Genomic DNA, 12954 nt, shown 5'->3' with positions numbered 1-12954 from the left:
TCCCCGGGGCTCTGCGCCCTGCACAGGTACGTGGAGTTCGAGCATTTGGGGCTCACCAGCAGAATTCCTGCGCTGGGGTAAAGCCTGCAGGAGTTTCTCTCCCGGATTTTAGCATCTGGCTGGACCAGCAGAGCTTTTCAGGATGGGCAGAGGTTTCCACAGCACAGTTTAGACATAATCCAAGTGTAGCTCAGTGTTTTAATCCACTCTGGGATGTTTTTTTCTGCACAGCTGACAAACTCAAGGTCGGGTCTTTGCCGGTTGTTCTGGGGCTGAACCGTCCATTTTTCATTTCTCCTTCCTTTGTTGCTACCTGGGGACTGTGTGTGATGTTGGCAGCTCTGCGAAGCCTCACATCCTCTTCATCAAACACCAGTGGTGTGCTTAAAGATGGCGTTATTTAAATTAAAGAAGGCTTTTCTCTTTTGCTCCTGCTGAAAGGCACCGCTGTGCTGCCCTGGCGGTGGAGGATGCTCCATGTGGGGCTTTGGGCCCACGACTGTGCTCCTGGTGCAGCCTGGCAGCTCCAGCTCCCCGCCCAAAACCCGCACCCCTGGTGCCGTTTGCCTTTAAGGTTCCTCACCCCTTTCCGCAGCACGTAATTTAAACACAAGCGCTTTCGAAGTCAACTAATTAGCAGCAGGGCGGCATCCCCGCGGAGTTGGGCGCCGAGCCGTGCCCTCCTTTCTGAGGAAGGACGAGATCGTTCCAGCTGCAAATCCCAGCGCCGGCGGTTTTGGGGAAGAGGGAGGCCCGGGGCTGCCGCGGGGCGCAGCGCGGCCGGCGGAGCTCGCCCGGGGCCGGGAGCGCGGCGCTCGGCCCCGCTGCCCGGCACGGCGGAGCTCGCCCGGGGCTGGGAGCGCGGTGCTCGGCCCCGCTGCCCGGCACGGCGGAGCTCGCCCGGGGCCGGGAGCGCGGCGCTCGGCCCCGCTGCCCGGCACGGCGGAGCTCGCCCGGGGCCCGGCCCCGCTGCCCGGCACGGCGGAGCTGCCCCGGGGCTCGGCCCCGCTACCCGGCACGGCGGAGCTCGCCCGGTGCTCGGCCCCGCTGCCCGGCACGGCGGGGCTGCCCCGGGGCTCGGCCCCGCTGCCCGGCACGGCGGAGCTCGCCCGGGGCTGGGAGCGCGGTGCTCGGCCCCGCTGTCCGGCACGGCGGGGCTGCCCCGGTGCTCGGCCCCGCTGCCCGGCACGGCGGGGCTGCCCCGGCGGCGGCGGCGCCGTGGGCGTGAGCCGAGCCCGGGGCTGGGCTGCGTGAGCGGCTGAAGCATCTTCCCCTTTGTTCCGCCGCGCCCCGCCAAATGGGAAAGGACCGGAGTTTCTCCCGGCATTTTCGGTACGTGTCCCCGCTCCGCCGGCCCGCGGGTGGGGTGCTGGCACAGCCTCGGGCCCCGCGGGCGGCGCGGCCGCCTCCGGGGCTGCGGACCCCGCTGTGTCCCCGGGACGGCCCCGCCGCGGCACCGGCCGCTCCCCGGCGGGAGCCGGCGGAGCTGGGATGGGCTCGGGGTGGGGAGAGCCCCCGGGGCTGCTTTGTCCCCAGGGCTGGGGGATGTGAGGACGAGGGGCTAGCGGTGCGATGGAGCGAGGCTGCTGTCCCCTCGCTCCCCTGGTCAGCAAACCTGTGGCGGCTCCAGCGGCCGGGGCCGCCCCCGCTGCCCTCCCCAGGGACACGTCCTGCCCCGCGGAGCCCCGGCACCGGCATCCCGGGCGGGACTGTCCCCTGGCAGGGCACGGGCATGTGGCACAGGGGCTGCCCGGAGCGCTGGCAGGGCGTGGGGGAGGCAGCTCGGCGAGGGCGGGCTGCAGGAACGGGACTGCCTGCGCAGGGTTGGGTGGGCAGGGACCCTCCTGGCAGCTGTGGGTGGGAGCCTGGCACAGGCTGAGAGGTGCCAAAGGGAGCCCGAGCAGGACCAAGGGCAGGGGACGGGCACAGCGGCACTCTGCCACCATCCTGGCCAAGCTGCTTTGGGGATGGAGTGAAGGTAAAGCAGCCTGGAGCATCTGGGACCTTTCCTGGCCTGGAAAGTGCCCTGAATTCACATCCACGTCTCCGAGCACACCGAGTTCTGAATGAGTGCAGAAGCTGCTGCAGAGGAGGGCTGGTGCCCTGGGGCTCTGTGGCACCGGGCATGGGAGCTGGCACAGGGCTCAGGGATGGGGGTGCCTTTCCCATCACCCCTGCAACACGAAACAGAGCAGGGCTGACCTGGAGCACCTGAGGAGGAGGAGGAGGAGGAAGCAGAGGGCACAAGGCCAGCACTGTATGACCCCGCTCCTGCTTGACCCCCACAGCCAGGGTGGGCACCTCCGTGCATCCCGGTGGGGATTGCTGGGAGAGGGAAGCCCCAGCTGGGTGCTGCTCCTCGGGGCCGTGCACAAAGCCGGGTTTATCCCGCGGGATGCAGGACCCTGCAGGAGCAGCCACGGAAAGGGTTTGCCTGCTGCGCTGGGATTGTGTGCAGCAGCCAGGCAGATCCTCCTGTCTGGCCCTGCTGTGTCCCAGTCCTGGGGCAGTGCCAGGGCCGGGCCTGGGGCTGAGCTCCTCAGCCCAGTGCCGAGGCAGAGGCTCCTGCAAAGTGGGACAGCTCTGCTGGAACGAGCAGGGCCGATGTAATTTGGCCAATTAAATGGGATTGTGCTCATTTTGCCTGTGAGGAACCCGGACTCCTCCCTGGTGGGTGCCCAGCCCAGGGCAGAGGCTTGGGGGACCCACATCCTCCCCCGTCCCACGGGGTGAACTATTTATTAGCAAAATGTCACTCTTTTTTAGTTGCTGCTTAATCACAAATCACCTGTGAATTGCACCGATGTGTTACTTGTTTTAAATTGTCACCAGATGCTCTGCGTGAGCAGCTGCCAGCCTCGGGTGGCTTGTGGGCTGCCTCCAGCTCTTGTTTTGAGCTCTGCCTTTGCCTGGGGGAAACAGAGACGTCCTGGTCCCGCTGGATTCGGGATTTGAAGCCTCTCCTCCTCCGTCTCCAGCCAGGATTTTGTGTTCCCTTGGTGAAGCTGCCCGAGGGAGCCCTGTGGGATCCCCTGCCAGCCCCAGCTGCATCCCGCTGGTGCCACCCCTCAGAGCAGCTTCCTCTGGGTGCTCTGGCACCAGTTTGGCCCAGTCCCCGCTCTGGTGGGGCAGGCGGTGCCCGGGCTGAGCTGCCAGCCCTCGGGGCTGTGCTGAAGCACCGGCCCCGCTCTCCCACCCGCGAGGGGCCGGCGCTAGCGGGGCTGGTTCCGTCTCCACGAGCTGCAGCTGCAGGAGTTGCTATAGAAACACCCGGGGATGCCAGATCCTCCAGGAGCCCCGAAATGTGCCAGTGCAGGCCGGGGGAAGGTGAGCAGCTGCTGGGGTCTGGCTGCTGTGAGGCACAAGGAAAAGGGAAAGGAAGAGGAAAAGGAAAAGTGTCTCCGGGGTTAGGGAGCTCACCCAGGCCCAGGTGGGAGTGAGTGTTCCTCCCTCCCTCTCTCCTGGGATCCTGCTGTGCACTCCCCGTGCATCCCCTGAGTGTCCTGAGGCTCCTTGCAGGGCACAAAGGCCACTTGGCTGCTCCTACCAAGGGGCAGAGGGAGGTGACCCGAACCAGAGCCAGTTCTGGGGGTGTCCCCTTGCCTGTGGCATTGCCCTGCCCGGCCCTGCAGCTCCGGCATCTCCCAAGGGCTCGAGGCTCCCGCCTGGCTGTGCAGGGAGCTGGAGGGTGGAACGTGCACGGCCGGGGCCCGGGAGAGCAGAGTCTGGGCCAGGAGATGGGGGACAGCGTTTTGGGAGTCCCAGAAGAGGCGGGTCTGAGGGAAGGTTCAACATCATTTCTCCAATGGAGCTCTGCATGGGATGGGGGAAGAGATGCAGCTGGTGTCCCCCTGGTGTCCCCAACTCCCTCGGTGTCCCCAGCACCCTCAGTGTCCCCCCGGTGTCCCCAGCACCCCCAGCTCTGCGAGGACGGGTGCCAGGCTGACAGGAGGAGCTCAGCTCTTGCCCTGCCGGGGATGCGCGGCCCCGCAGCTCCGCTCCGCGCCGCAGCTGCCCGGGCCGCGCTCCTCACTCTGCCCCCTTGCCTTCCGCAGGATTTTCATCCCCAAGAAGCACCGGCAGCGCTTTGACGAGGTGGTGTCGCAGAGCCTGATCAGCAAGCTGTGCCGCTCCAAGAGCGAGCACGGCAGCCGCCTGCGCCGCAGCCGCAGCGAGGACCACCCCGAGCGGCTGCTGGTGTCCACCCGCGCCAGCTCCGTGCCCCGCAGCCACGAGGAGCTCGGCAAGAGCCTCCGCAAAACCACCTCGCTCCCCGGCGGCAGCGCGGCCGCGGGGGCTGCCCGCAGGTAGTGCCCGCGGGCGGCTCCGTGCGATGCCAGGCGGGAGGGGAGCCGGGGACGCGGAGGGGCGTCTGCGGTGGGGAGCTCTCCTGGGATGGGGATGGACAGAGAGCTCTGCCTCTGGAAGGGTGGGCAGCTCCGTGCCCCTCGTGGCAGCTCTGTGCCCCTTGTCCCAGCTCCGGGGCACCCTCAGCGTCCCCTCGGCTCTGCAGGGCTGGGTGAAGAGCTGGGTGGGGAGCTGGGGTGGCACAGGCAGGCTGAGCGGGGATGGCTGCTCCTCACTGGGGGGGGTGCCCAGCTGTGCCAGCAGGATTTGGGGTGCTCAGCTGTGCCAGCAGGATTTGGGGTGCTCAGCTGTGCCAGCAGGATTTAGGGTGCTCAGCTGTGCCAGCAGGATTCAGGCTGTGCCAGCAGGACTCAGGGTACCCAGCTGTGCCAGCAGGACTCGGGGCACAGGGGAGGCTGAAAGGAGGCTGGAGCCAGGCTGGGTTGGTCTCTTTTCCCAGGTAAGGAGTGACAGGATGAGAGGAAATGGCCTCAAGCTGCACAGGGGAGGTTTAGTTTGGGTATCAGGGAAAACTCCTGCCCAGCGAGGGTTGCCAGGCGCTGGCACCGGGCAGAGGTGGCATCCCCACTGCTGGAGGTGCTGAGGAAAAGGTGAATGGGGCACTCGAGGCCAGGGTCAGTGGCCAGCACAGGGGTGGTGCTGGCTCGCCAGGTGGGTCTCACAATCTGAAAGGTCCTTTCCCACCCTAAAATCGGTGTCTGGCCCTGCCCTGCCCTGCCCAGCAGGTGCCCGGGTGCCAGGCTGTGGGAGGAGGGCAGGACAGTCCCAGGAGCTCGGGATGAACCCACTTCCCTGCCGGTGCCCAGATGGCCAGGGCTCCGTGCTGCCCGCAGAGCCTGCCCGAGCAGGGCACCAGCCCTTCCTGCCAGGCTGCTCTTCCTCGTGACTTGTCCAAAATTCACTCCCAGCCCGGCCTCCCTCCCTGCCAGCGCAGGATCCCACTAATTGAAAATTATCTCAGTCGTGCTGCCTTCCCCCAGCTCCCTGCAGGAACAGCTCCCAGCTCCAATCAGCCTCCCAGCAGGGAGATTTCCTAATGCTCCTTCCAAAATTTCCCAGAGGAATTTAATTCCTCTCTCATCATCTGTGAGACCTTTGCTCCCTGAACCACATTGTCTCTCTAATTCTCTGCAATAAAGAATCACAGACTGCTTTGGGTTGGAAGAGCCCCTAAAGATCATCCAGTTCCATCTCTGTGCCATGGGAGGGTTGGAACCAGATGATTTTAGCTTTTAGATATATATTTATTCTTTAGATCTACACATTTATCCTCTATTCCACTTTGAAACCACATTTGAAAAACACTTTGGTGTTGAAGGGGACCTCGTGGGGACATTGGGAGCGTTGGGGATTTGAGCACTCAGGAGAACCTGGGCTAACAGGGTTGTGGAGGGGCTGGGGGAGGAAACAAGGGCTGGATCTTCTACTCTGATGTCCTGTTTGCCTTTCTCACCCCCAGAACCGTGCGAGTTTATAAAGGCAACAGGAGCTTTGGCTTCACGCTCCGTGGCCATGCCCCGGTGTGGATCGAGTCTGTGCTGCCGGGTAAGAACACGAGATTCGGGGCATCGCTGACAGATCTCTGCTCTGAACCTGGAATGTTAAGTGCTGTTTGCCAGAACAGAGCAAAAGGGACTTTCCCAAGGCTCAGTGGGGGAGCTTTTCCAGTGGAATAATGAATAATGAACATCTTTGGTGCAGTTTGGTTTGGCTTTATCCACTCCTCGTTGTGAGAAGTGGGAAACGCATTCAGCGACCGTCCCAAAATGACACCAGTGCTCCCAGTGCAGGCTGGTGCTGCACCCGGCTGGTGAACGGCCCCGGCCCACCCAGACGAGCTGGGTGCAGGGGGTGCCCTGCCCGGGGGGGGCCCTGGACCCCCGTCCCAGCCAGAGGTGCTGCAGCTGGGGCCCCTTTGTCCGTGTGCCTTTAGGGAGCCCGGCGGAGAAGGCTGCCCTCAAAGCTGGAGACAGGATCCTGTTCCTCAACGGGCTGGACATGAGGTAGGAGCTGTGCAGGGCACCAGGGCCGGGGGCAGGGGCTGGGCACTCGCTGTGGTCACTCCTGGGCAGGGGGAACGGGAGCTGCTGGCCCTGGTCCCCCTGTGGGGACAGCTGGGGACAGCTCCTTCAGTGCTGCTGTCCAAAAGAGGAGCATTTCCTGGCTCTAAGAGGAGCATTTCCTGGCTCTAAGAGGAGCATTTTCTCCACCCCTGCTCCTCCTCTGAGTTCTCTGCACAAGACAGTTTATATGGCCTGGGTTCTGACCGCAGCCCACCCCAGTTCCAGGCACTCTGAGTTAATCTGTGTGTGTTAAACACCTGAGGCTCTGCTTTGGAGAGCAGCAGAGCCCCATCCAGCCCGGGAACCACTCCCACAATGGCAACATAACCTTAAATCCACCTGGGAATCCCATTTGTACGCAGAAGTTAATTCTGTGTATTGTTTGTGCACCCAAAGCAATGGGACCAGAGGGATTTGTGCCCTCACCAGTGCTGTGTCCTTGTGTGTGTCCCTGCATAAAAACCAAGAGCAAAGGGTTAGAGGAGGCTACAGGACAAGAGAGAGTGATGAATATTTAAAGGTTAAACTGATGCTGCTTCGGTCAGGGATCAGGTTCTCACGTTTCAGCTGATCCAGCGAACTCTTGGCTGATGCAGCACTGCCAGAAAAAAGAGCCCGGGCACAGGGTTGTCCTCTGAGCCCTGCTTTTGGCAGGCATTGTCCCAGCCTGGCCCATGCCCTTCTCCAAGGGCATCCCAAGATTTTTTCACCTACAAAATTACACCTTATATTCACCTTGCATTTTCTTCTCGTGCAGAATTAGGACAGGCGAGGACAGACCTGCAGCGCTGTGTTATTTAAAGGAAAAAGAATTTTCTGGGTCTGGGTGTAGCTTAAGTCTGCCTTCCTGTGCCATGGCCCTCCTCAGGGTGGCCACAGGCATTCCCGTGGCAATTCCTTGGTGCCCACTCATGGGGCAGGACCCAGGCTCTCCCTCGGGAGGCTGGCGAGAATCCAGGGAATCACAGCGGGGCCCAATCTGGCTCTGAGCAGCACGGGGAGGCTTCTCCAAGATGAAAATTGCTGCCCTGGGGCCGGGCAGCTCTGACCGGGCTCTGCTGTGCCCGCAGGAACTGCTCCCACGACAAGGTGGTGTCGATGCTGCAGGGCAGCGGGGCCATGCCCACCTTGGTGGTGGAAGAGGGCATCGTCAGCTTCTCCAACGGTAAGAGAGCAGGGAGGAGGGTGTGGAGAGAGGAAAGGCCAGGCCAGCTCCCGAATTCCCGGCGCGGGAGGGAATTGCCGGCGCCTCCATGGGCTGAGCAGGTTTAACGCGCTGCCTGGGGGATGGATGGATGCCGATGGATGCCGATGGATGCCCGAGGCCCTGCGCTGTGTGGGACCAGGCTGGACCTCAGGCTTGGCTGCTCTCAGGAGGGCTCACCCTGCTGTGTGGCTGTCCTTGGTGTTCCTCACAGCATCCTTCCCGTGCGTCGTGTCCTTGTCTGCAGTAATCCAACGCCATGCCTGCTGCTGGCAGGCAGAGCCCGTGGCTCGGGATGGGCTCTGCAGGACTGGCACTGCTGCAGGGCTGGCACTGCTGCAGGGCTGGCACTGCTGCAGGGAGCAGTGCTGATGTGCAGGGAGCAGTGCTGATGTGCAGGGAGCAGTGCTGATGTGCAGGGTTTCTCTCTACTGCAGGGAGCAGTGCTGATGTGCAGGGGCAGTGCTGATGTGCAGGGGCAGTGGTGATGTGCAGGGAGCAGTGCTGATGTGCAGGGAGCAGTGGTGATGTGCAGGAGCAGTGCTGATGTGCAGGGAGCAGTGGTGATGTGCAGGAGCAGTGCTGATGTGCAGGGGCAGTGCTGATGTGCAGGGTTTCTCTCTACTGCAGGGAGCAGTGGTGATGTGCAGGGAGCAGTGCTGATGTGCAGGAGCAGTGCTGATGTGCAGGGTTTCTCTCTACTGCAGGGAGCAGTGGTGATGTGCAGGGAGCAGTGCTGATGTGCAGGAGCAGTGCTGATGTGTAGGAGCAGTGCTGATGTGCAGGGTTGCTCTCTGCTGCAGGGAGCAGTGCTGATGTGCAGGGAGCAGTGCTGATGTGCAGGGGCAGTGCTGATGTGCAGGAGCAGTGCTGATGTGCAGGGAGCAGTGCTGATGTGCAGGAGCAGTGCTGATGTGCAGGAGCAGTGGTGATGTGCAGGGAGCAGTGGTGATGTGCAGGAGCAGTGCTGATGTGCAGGAGCAGTGGTGATGTGCAGGAGCAGTGCTGATGTGCAGGGAGCAGTGGTGATGTGCAGGGAGCAGTGCTGATGTGCAGGAGCAGTGCTGATGTGCAGGAGCAGTGGTGATGTGCAGGGGCAGTGCTGATCTGCAGGGAGCAGTGCTGATGTGCAGGAGCAGTGCTGATGTGCAGGAGCAGTGCTGATGTGCAGGGTTGCTCCCTGCTGCAGGGACCGGTGGCTGACAGAGCTCGGGGTGTCTGGGCACTGGGGGGTGCCCGTGCAGGGCAGGATGCCCCGGGCACAGCGCGGTCCCCAAGGCCTGTGGGGGCTGCAGGGTCCCGGTGCTGTTGGGGTGCTGCTCCCTGATGCCCAGAGCCAGGCCTGGCTCTTCCCCCTGGAGCAGCTCTGGGCTCCCCTCAGCCCTCGTTAGGAGCCCTGGGACGCCCCAGCTCGTTTGCAGGTGCACTCAGTCCAGCCCCAGAGCCGCAGCAGCCTGGTTTGGGTTGTAAGGGACATTAAAGATGATCTTATTTCACCCCCCTGCCTTGGGCTGGGGCACCTCCCACCAGACCAGCTCGTTCCCCACCCCATCCAACCCGACCTACCGCAAAGCACGCAGCCGGCGGCGCCCAGACCGCTCCGGTGCCCCCAAAGGAAGCCAAGGAAAGATGGAATATTTATTTTGCAGACTCTGACTCTGCTGAGTCCCCGAGCAGCTCCTCGGCCCTCACCTCCCTGCAGTGGGTTGCAGAGATTCTCCCCTCTAGCGTCAGGATCCAAGGAAGGACGTTCCCGCAGCAGCTGGAGCACCTGCTGACCCCGCCCGAGCGTTTCGCCGTCTGCAAGGCGCTGGAGGGCTTCTTCCAACACCGGTAACTCCGTGCCAGCAGGGGCATCCCCTCCGGGGGCTGGCCCGGGGCAGTGCCCGTGCCAGGGTGGCTGGCAGGCAGGGCACACCGGGGCTGGGGGCTGGCACAGAGCTCTGCCGCCCCTGTGCTCTCCGGGTTCCCCAGCCGGGTGTTCCCTGTGCAGGAGCCCACCTCAGTCCGGGTGTCCTGCCTGGGGACAGAGCAGACCCTTCGTGTTTGGTTCCTTTAGGTTAGGCTGGTCACCTCTCATCCCTCACGCCCCAGTGCAGGCTGTCTTGCAGCCTGGCTGTCCCTGGCAGCTGCAGATCCTGTTGCAGCTCTCTCAGCAAATCTCTCCGTGTCCCATCCCTGTCTCCTCACCCATCCCAAAATCCCGGCTGCGGCGTTCCTTGGTGGCTGCACGGGGATGGCTGTGGCTGGCAGAGCCCTCGTCCCCCCTGTCCTGTGCAGGGATCCAGCCACATCCCCTGGCACACTCAGATCTCAGCAGTGGCCTCGTTTCCTGCCCTTGCTTGGTCTTCCAGCAGTGTTTTAGCAGAGGCTGTCACAGAATCGTGGAATGATTTGGGTTAGGAAGGACCTTAAAGAATATCTTGTTCCACCCCTTGTCGTGGGCAGAGTCACCTTCCATCATCCCTGGTCACTCCAAGCCCTGTCCAGCCTGGCCTTGGGCACTGCCAGGGATCCAGGGGCAGCCCCAGCTGCTCTGGGCACCTGTGCCAGGGCAGAATTTCATCCTGCTGCAGGCTGTTCTATCCTCGTGGCGTGGGGTGCTCAGCTATCCCCAGCAGCTTTTTCCCTGCTCTACACACCAACATCAGATGGAGCTTTGGGCCCCAGGAGCTGCCAGCCCAGCCACCCTCCCCACTGCACCTCTCCCACAGCCTGTTCACCTGCAGCTGGCTAAAATCCAAACCTTTCCAGGGCTTCTCTCTGCTTTCTGTGCTCCCCCATCCCTCTTACTCATAAAATCATGGAATTCATTAGGCTGGAAAGGCTCTCTGAGACCGAGTCCAGCCATTCCCCAGCACTGCTGAGGCCACCCCCGACCATGTCCCCAGGTGCCACATCCTTGTGCTTTTGAATCGCTGCACTGAAGGAAGCAGGGCCTGGCAAAGATGAGGCTGGGAAGGAGGAGGGGCTGTGCCAGAGGGACTCGCTCACTGCCCAGCCCTCTCCTGTTTTTCAGGCACATTGACACTGTCAATGTTTTTTTGGGAACACTGACACCCTCACTGCCCAGCCCTCTCCTGTTTTCCAGGCACATTGACACTATCAATGGCTTTTTTCAGGAACATTAACACCCTCACTGCCCAGCCCTCTCCTCCTGTTTTTCAGGAACATTTACACCCTCTCTGCCCAGCCCTCTCCTGTTTTCCAGGCACATTGACACTGTCAATGTTTTTTTGGGAACACTGACACCCTCACTGCCCAGCCCTCTCCTGTTTTCCAGGCACATTGACACTGTCAATGTTTTTTCCAGGAACATTGACACCCTCATTGTGGATGTGTACCCGGTGCTGGACACACCAGCCAAGCAAGTCCTCTGGCAGTTTATCTACCAGCTGCTGAGCTACGAGGAGCAGGAGCACTGCCAGCAAAAGCTTGACAGGTTTCTGGGGTGCAAGGCCCTGGCAGGTGAGAGGAGGTGCCCAGGAGGGACACGCCGTGTCCTGGCGGGTGCTGGGAGCTCGGTCCCCTGTGCTGGTGTAGTCTGGAGTGAAACCTCCTTGGGAGGAGAGGTGCCACCTCGCAGGGTGACTGGGAGCCAGGGCTTGGGGAGCTGCTCAGCTGCTTAGAGGTGAGGAGGTCCAGGAAGGGAGCAGCTGGTGCAAGGGCAGCATTCAGAGCAGAGAGGTAAAATAAGGGTGTCACGGCGTCCCTGGGATGTCACAAAAACATCCACGGTTGGGAGAGGTGGTGCTGCTCTCCCAAAAACACAAAGGAAGTTGGTGGTGCTTATCCCTGGTCCCGTGTCCCCTCACCATCAACCTCACCTGGTTCTGTGGCAGCACAAAGCCAGTGGTGGACTGGGAAGAGCAGGTTTGACGTGAAATGTCCTAATCTGTGCATTCGCACTCTTAATTGCTTCCAATTTTCCCGTTCTCAGCTGCTCACCCAGATGTGTTAATTTTAGACCCAGCACAGGTAAAAGAGGTGTTGTTTGAAGAGAGGCTTTGGAGGAACACAGTGATTTTAGCAGAAAACAGAACCAGCTCCACGTGCTGGTGCAGATCCTTCCTGCTGTGCTCCAGGCACGCTGGGTCTGCACCAGCCACCTCTGTTTTGTGTGTGCAGTCACAGCTGGCCACGGGCTGTGGATAGCAGGAATTCGTGCCCTGGAATTAGTGTACAGCCTCAGAAGCTCACAGCTGCATTCCAGGAATGCAGGGCAGGAATCCCCAGCCAGGGAGGAGGGAAGCCCAGGAGCACATCTGCCTGTCCCAGCTGCTGCTCCCAGCTCCAGGCTGGTCCCTGGCTCCTCTCCGTGTCTCAGGGACAGTCTCTGAGCACGAGCAGATTTGGTGGCTGTGGCCCATTCTGTGTGTCTGTGCCTGGCAGCACCACAGCCAGAGATCTCTGGGTTTGGGCTGGTCCTTCCCCCGGGCCTCCAAACTCCTCTGATCTCCCACGTCCCAGTCTGGTCTGCTGGCTACCTCAGGGATGGATGCTGGGTTCCCTCCATCCTGCTGTGAGCAGGATGCTCACAGGATGCTCACAGCATACTCACAGCATACTCACAGATGCTCTGAGCTGCCACACCGAGCTGCACATGGACGATGCATGGGCCATGTGCTCCTTCCCAGGGCTGGCCCCACTTCCTTCTTTTCCCTGGGGGGCAGGAAGGCTTTACTGGGACCAGCCCAGCTCAGGCTGGACTTTCACGTGAGCCATGAGCTGGTGGATGCCAATCCAGCTGGAAAAACGGACTGGATACCCTGTCCCTGCGCATCCATCCCTGCCCTGTGCTGGCACGAGCACCTGGAACTTGCTCAGCTGCCGGGGTGGAGCGAGAGCGTCCTGGGCATGCAGCTGCTCTGAGTGCCATGGGCAGGGGGCTCTGGGGGCTCTGGGGGCTCTGGGGGCTCTGGGGGTACCTGTGCAGGGTGGGGAGCAGTGGGGTCCGGCCGTGCCTCACAGAGGTGTTTCCCCCTGCAGCCGAGGCGGAGGCTGAGGACCGGTACCGCAGCTCCGTCCGAGGGGCCTCCCTGTGCCGGGGCAGCCTGCGGACCCCCCGCCCTGAGGAGGGGGCAGCAGGTGGGTGACGGGGGTGGCACCTGGCGGCTCTGCCTGCCCTCTCCTGCTCTGCCCCGAGCCAAATTCCTGACCTGCTCCTAAGTGTGAACCATGGGAAACGATGGAGGCAAAGGTGGAGGTCAGCACTGAGGCATCAGCTGGAAATCCAAGTTTTCATGTGAATTTTTCACAGAATTATAGAATGACAGAATCATTTAGGTTGGAAAAGCCCTCCAAGATCATCAAGTCCAA

The 12954-nt window shown here is 62.0% G+C and overlaps 1 protein-coding gene across 7 annotated transcripts in view; it reads left to right on the top strand.

Moving 5' to 3' along the window:
• The window catches only part of GRID2IP (Grid2 interacting protein), a 37444-nt gene that overhangs the window by 11865 nt on the left and 12625 nt on the right, over window positions 1–12954 (top strand). For 4 of the 7 annotated variants that reach the window (XM_085591982.1, XM_085591983.1, XM_085591985.1 and 1 more), the window contains 7 exons: window positions 4056–4307; window positions 5828–5913; window positions 6302–6371; window positions 7502–7596; window positions 9285–9468; window positions 10949–11103; window positions 12625–12723. In XM_085591982.1, the coding sequence (XP_085448108.1) occupies window positions 4056–4307; window positions 5828–5913; window positions 6302–6371; window positions 7502–7596; window positions 9285–9468; window positions 10949–11103; window positions 12625–12723 (941 nt within the window). Of the gene's footprint in view, window positions 1–1194; window positions 1333–4055; window positions 4308–5827; window positions 5914–6301; window positions 6372–7501; window positions 7597–9284; window positions 9469–10948; window positions 11104–12624; window positions 12724–12954 lie in introns of those variants that run through there. The other 3 variants (XM_085591988.1, XM_085591984.1, XM_085591986.1) reach the window with 2 other exon arrangements.

Source organism: Lonchura striata, chromosome 14, assembly GCF_050655825.1.
Source record: "Lonchura striata isolate lonStrDom1 chromosome 14, ASM5065582v1, whole genome shotgun sequence".
NCBI lineage: Eukaryota > Metazoa > Chordata > Aves > Passeriformes > Estrildidae > Lonchura > Lonchura striata.
Note: the sequence above shows the minus strand (reverse complement) of the source record. Positions and strands in the feature narration are given on the sequence as shown.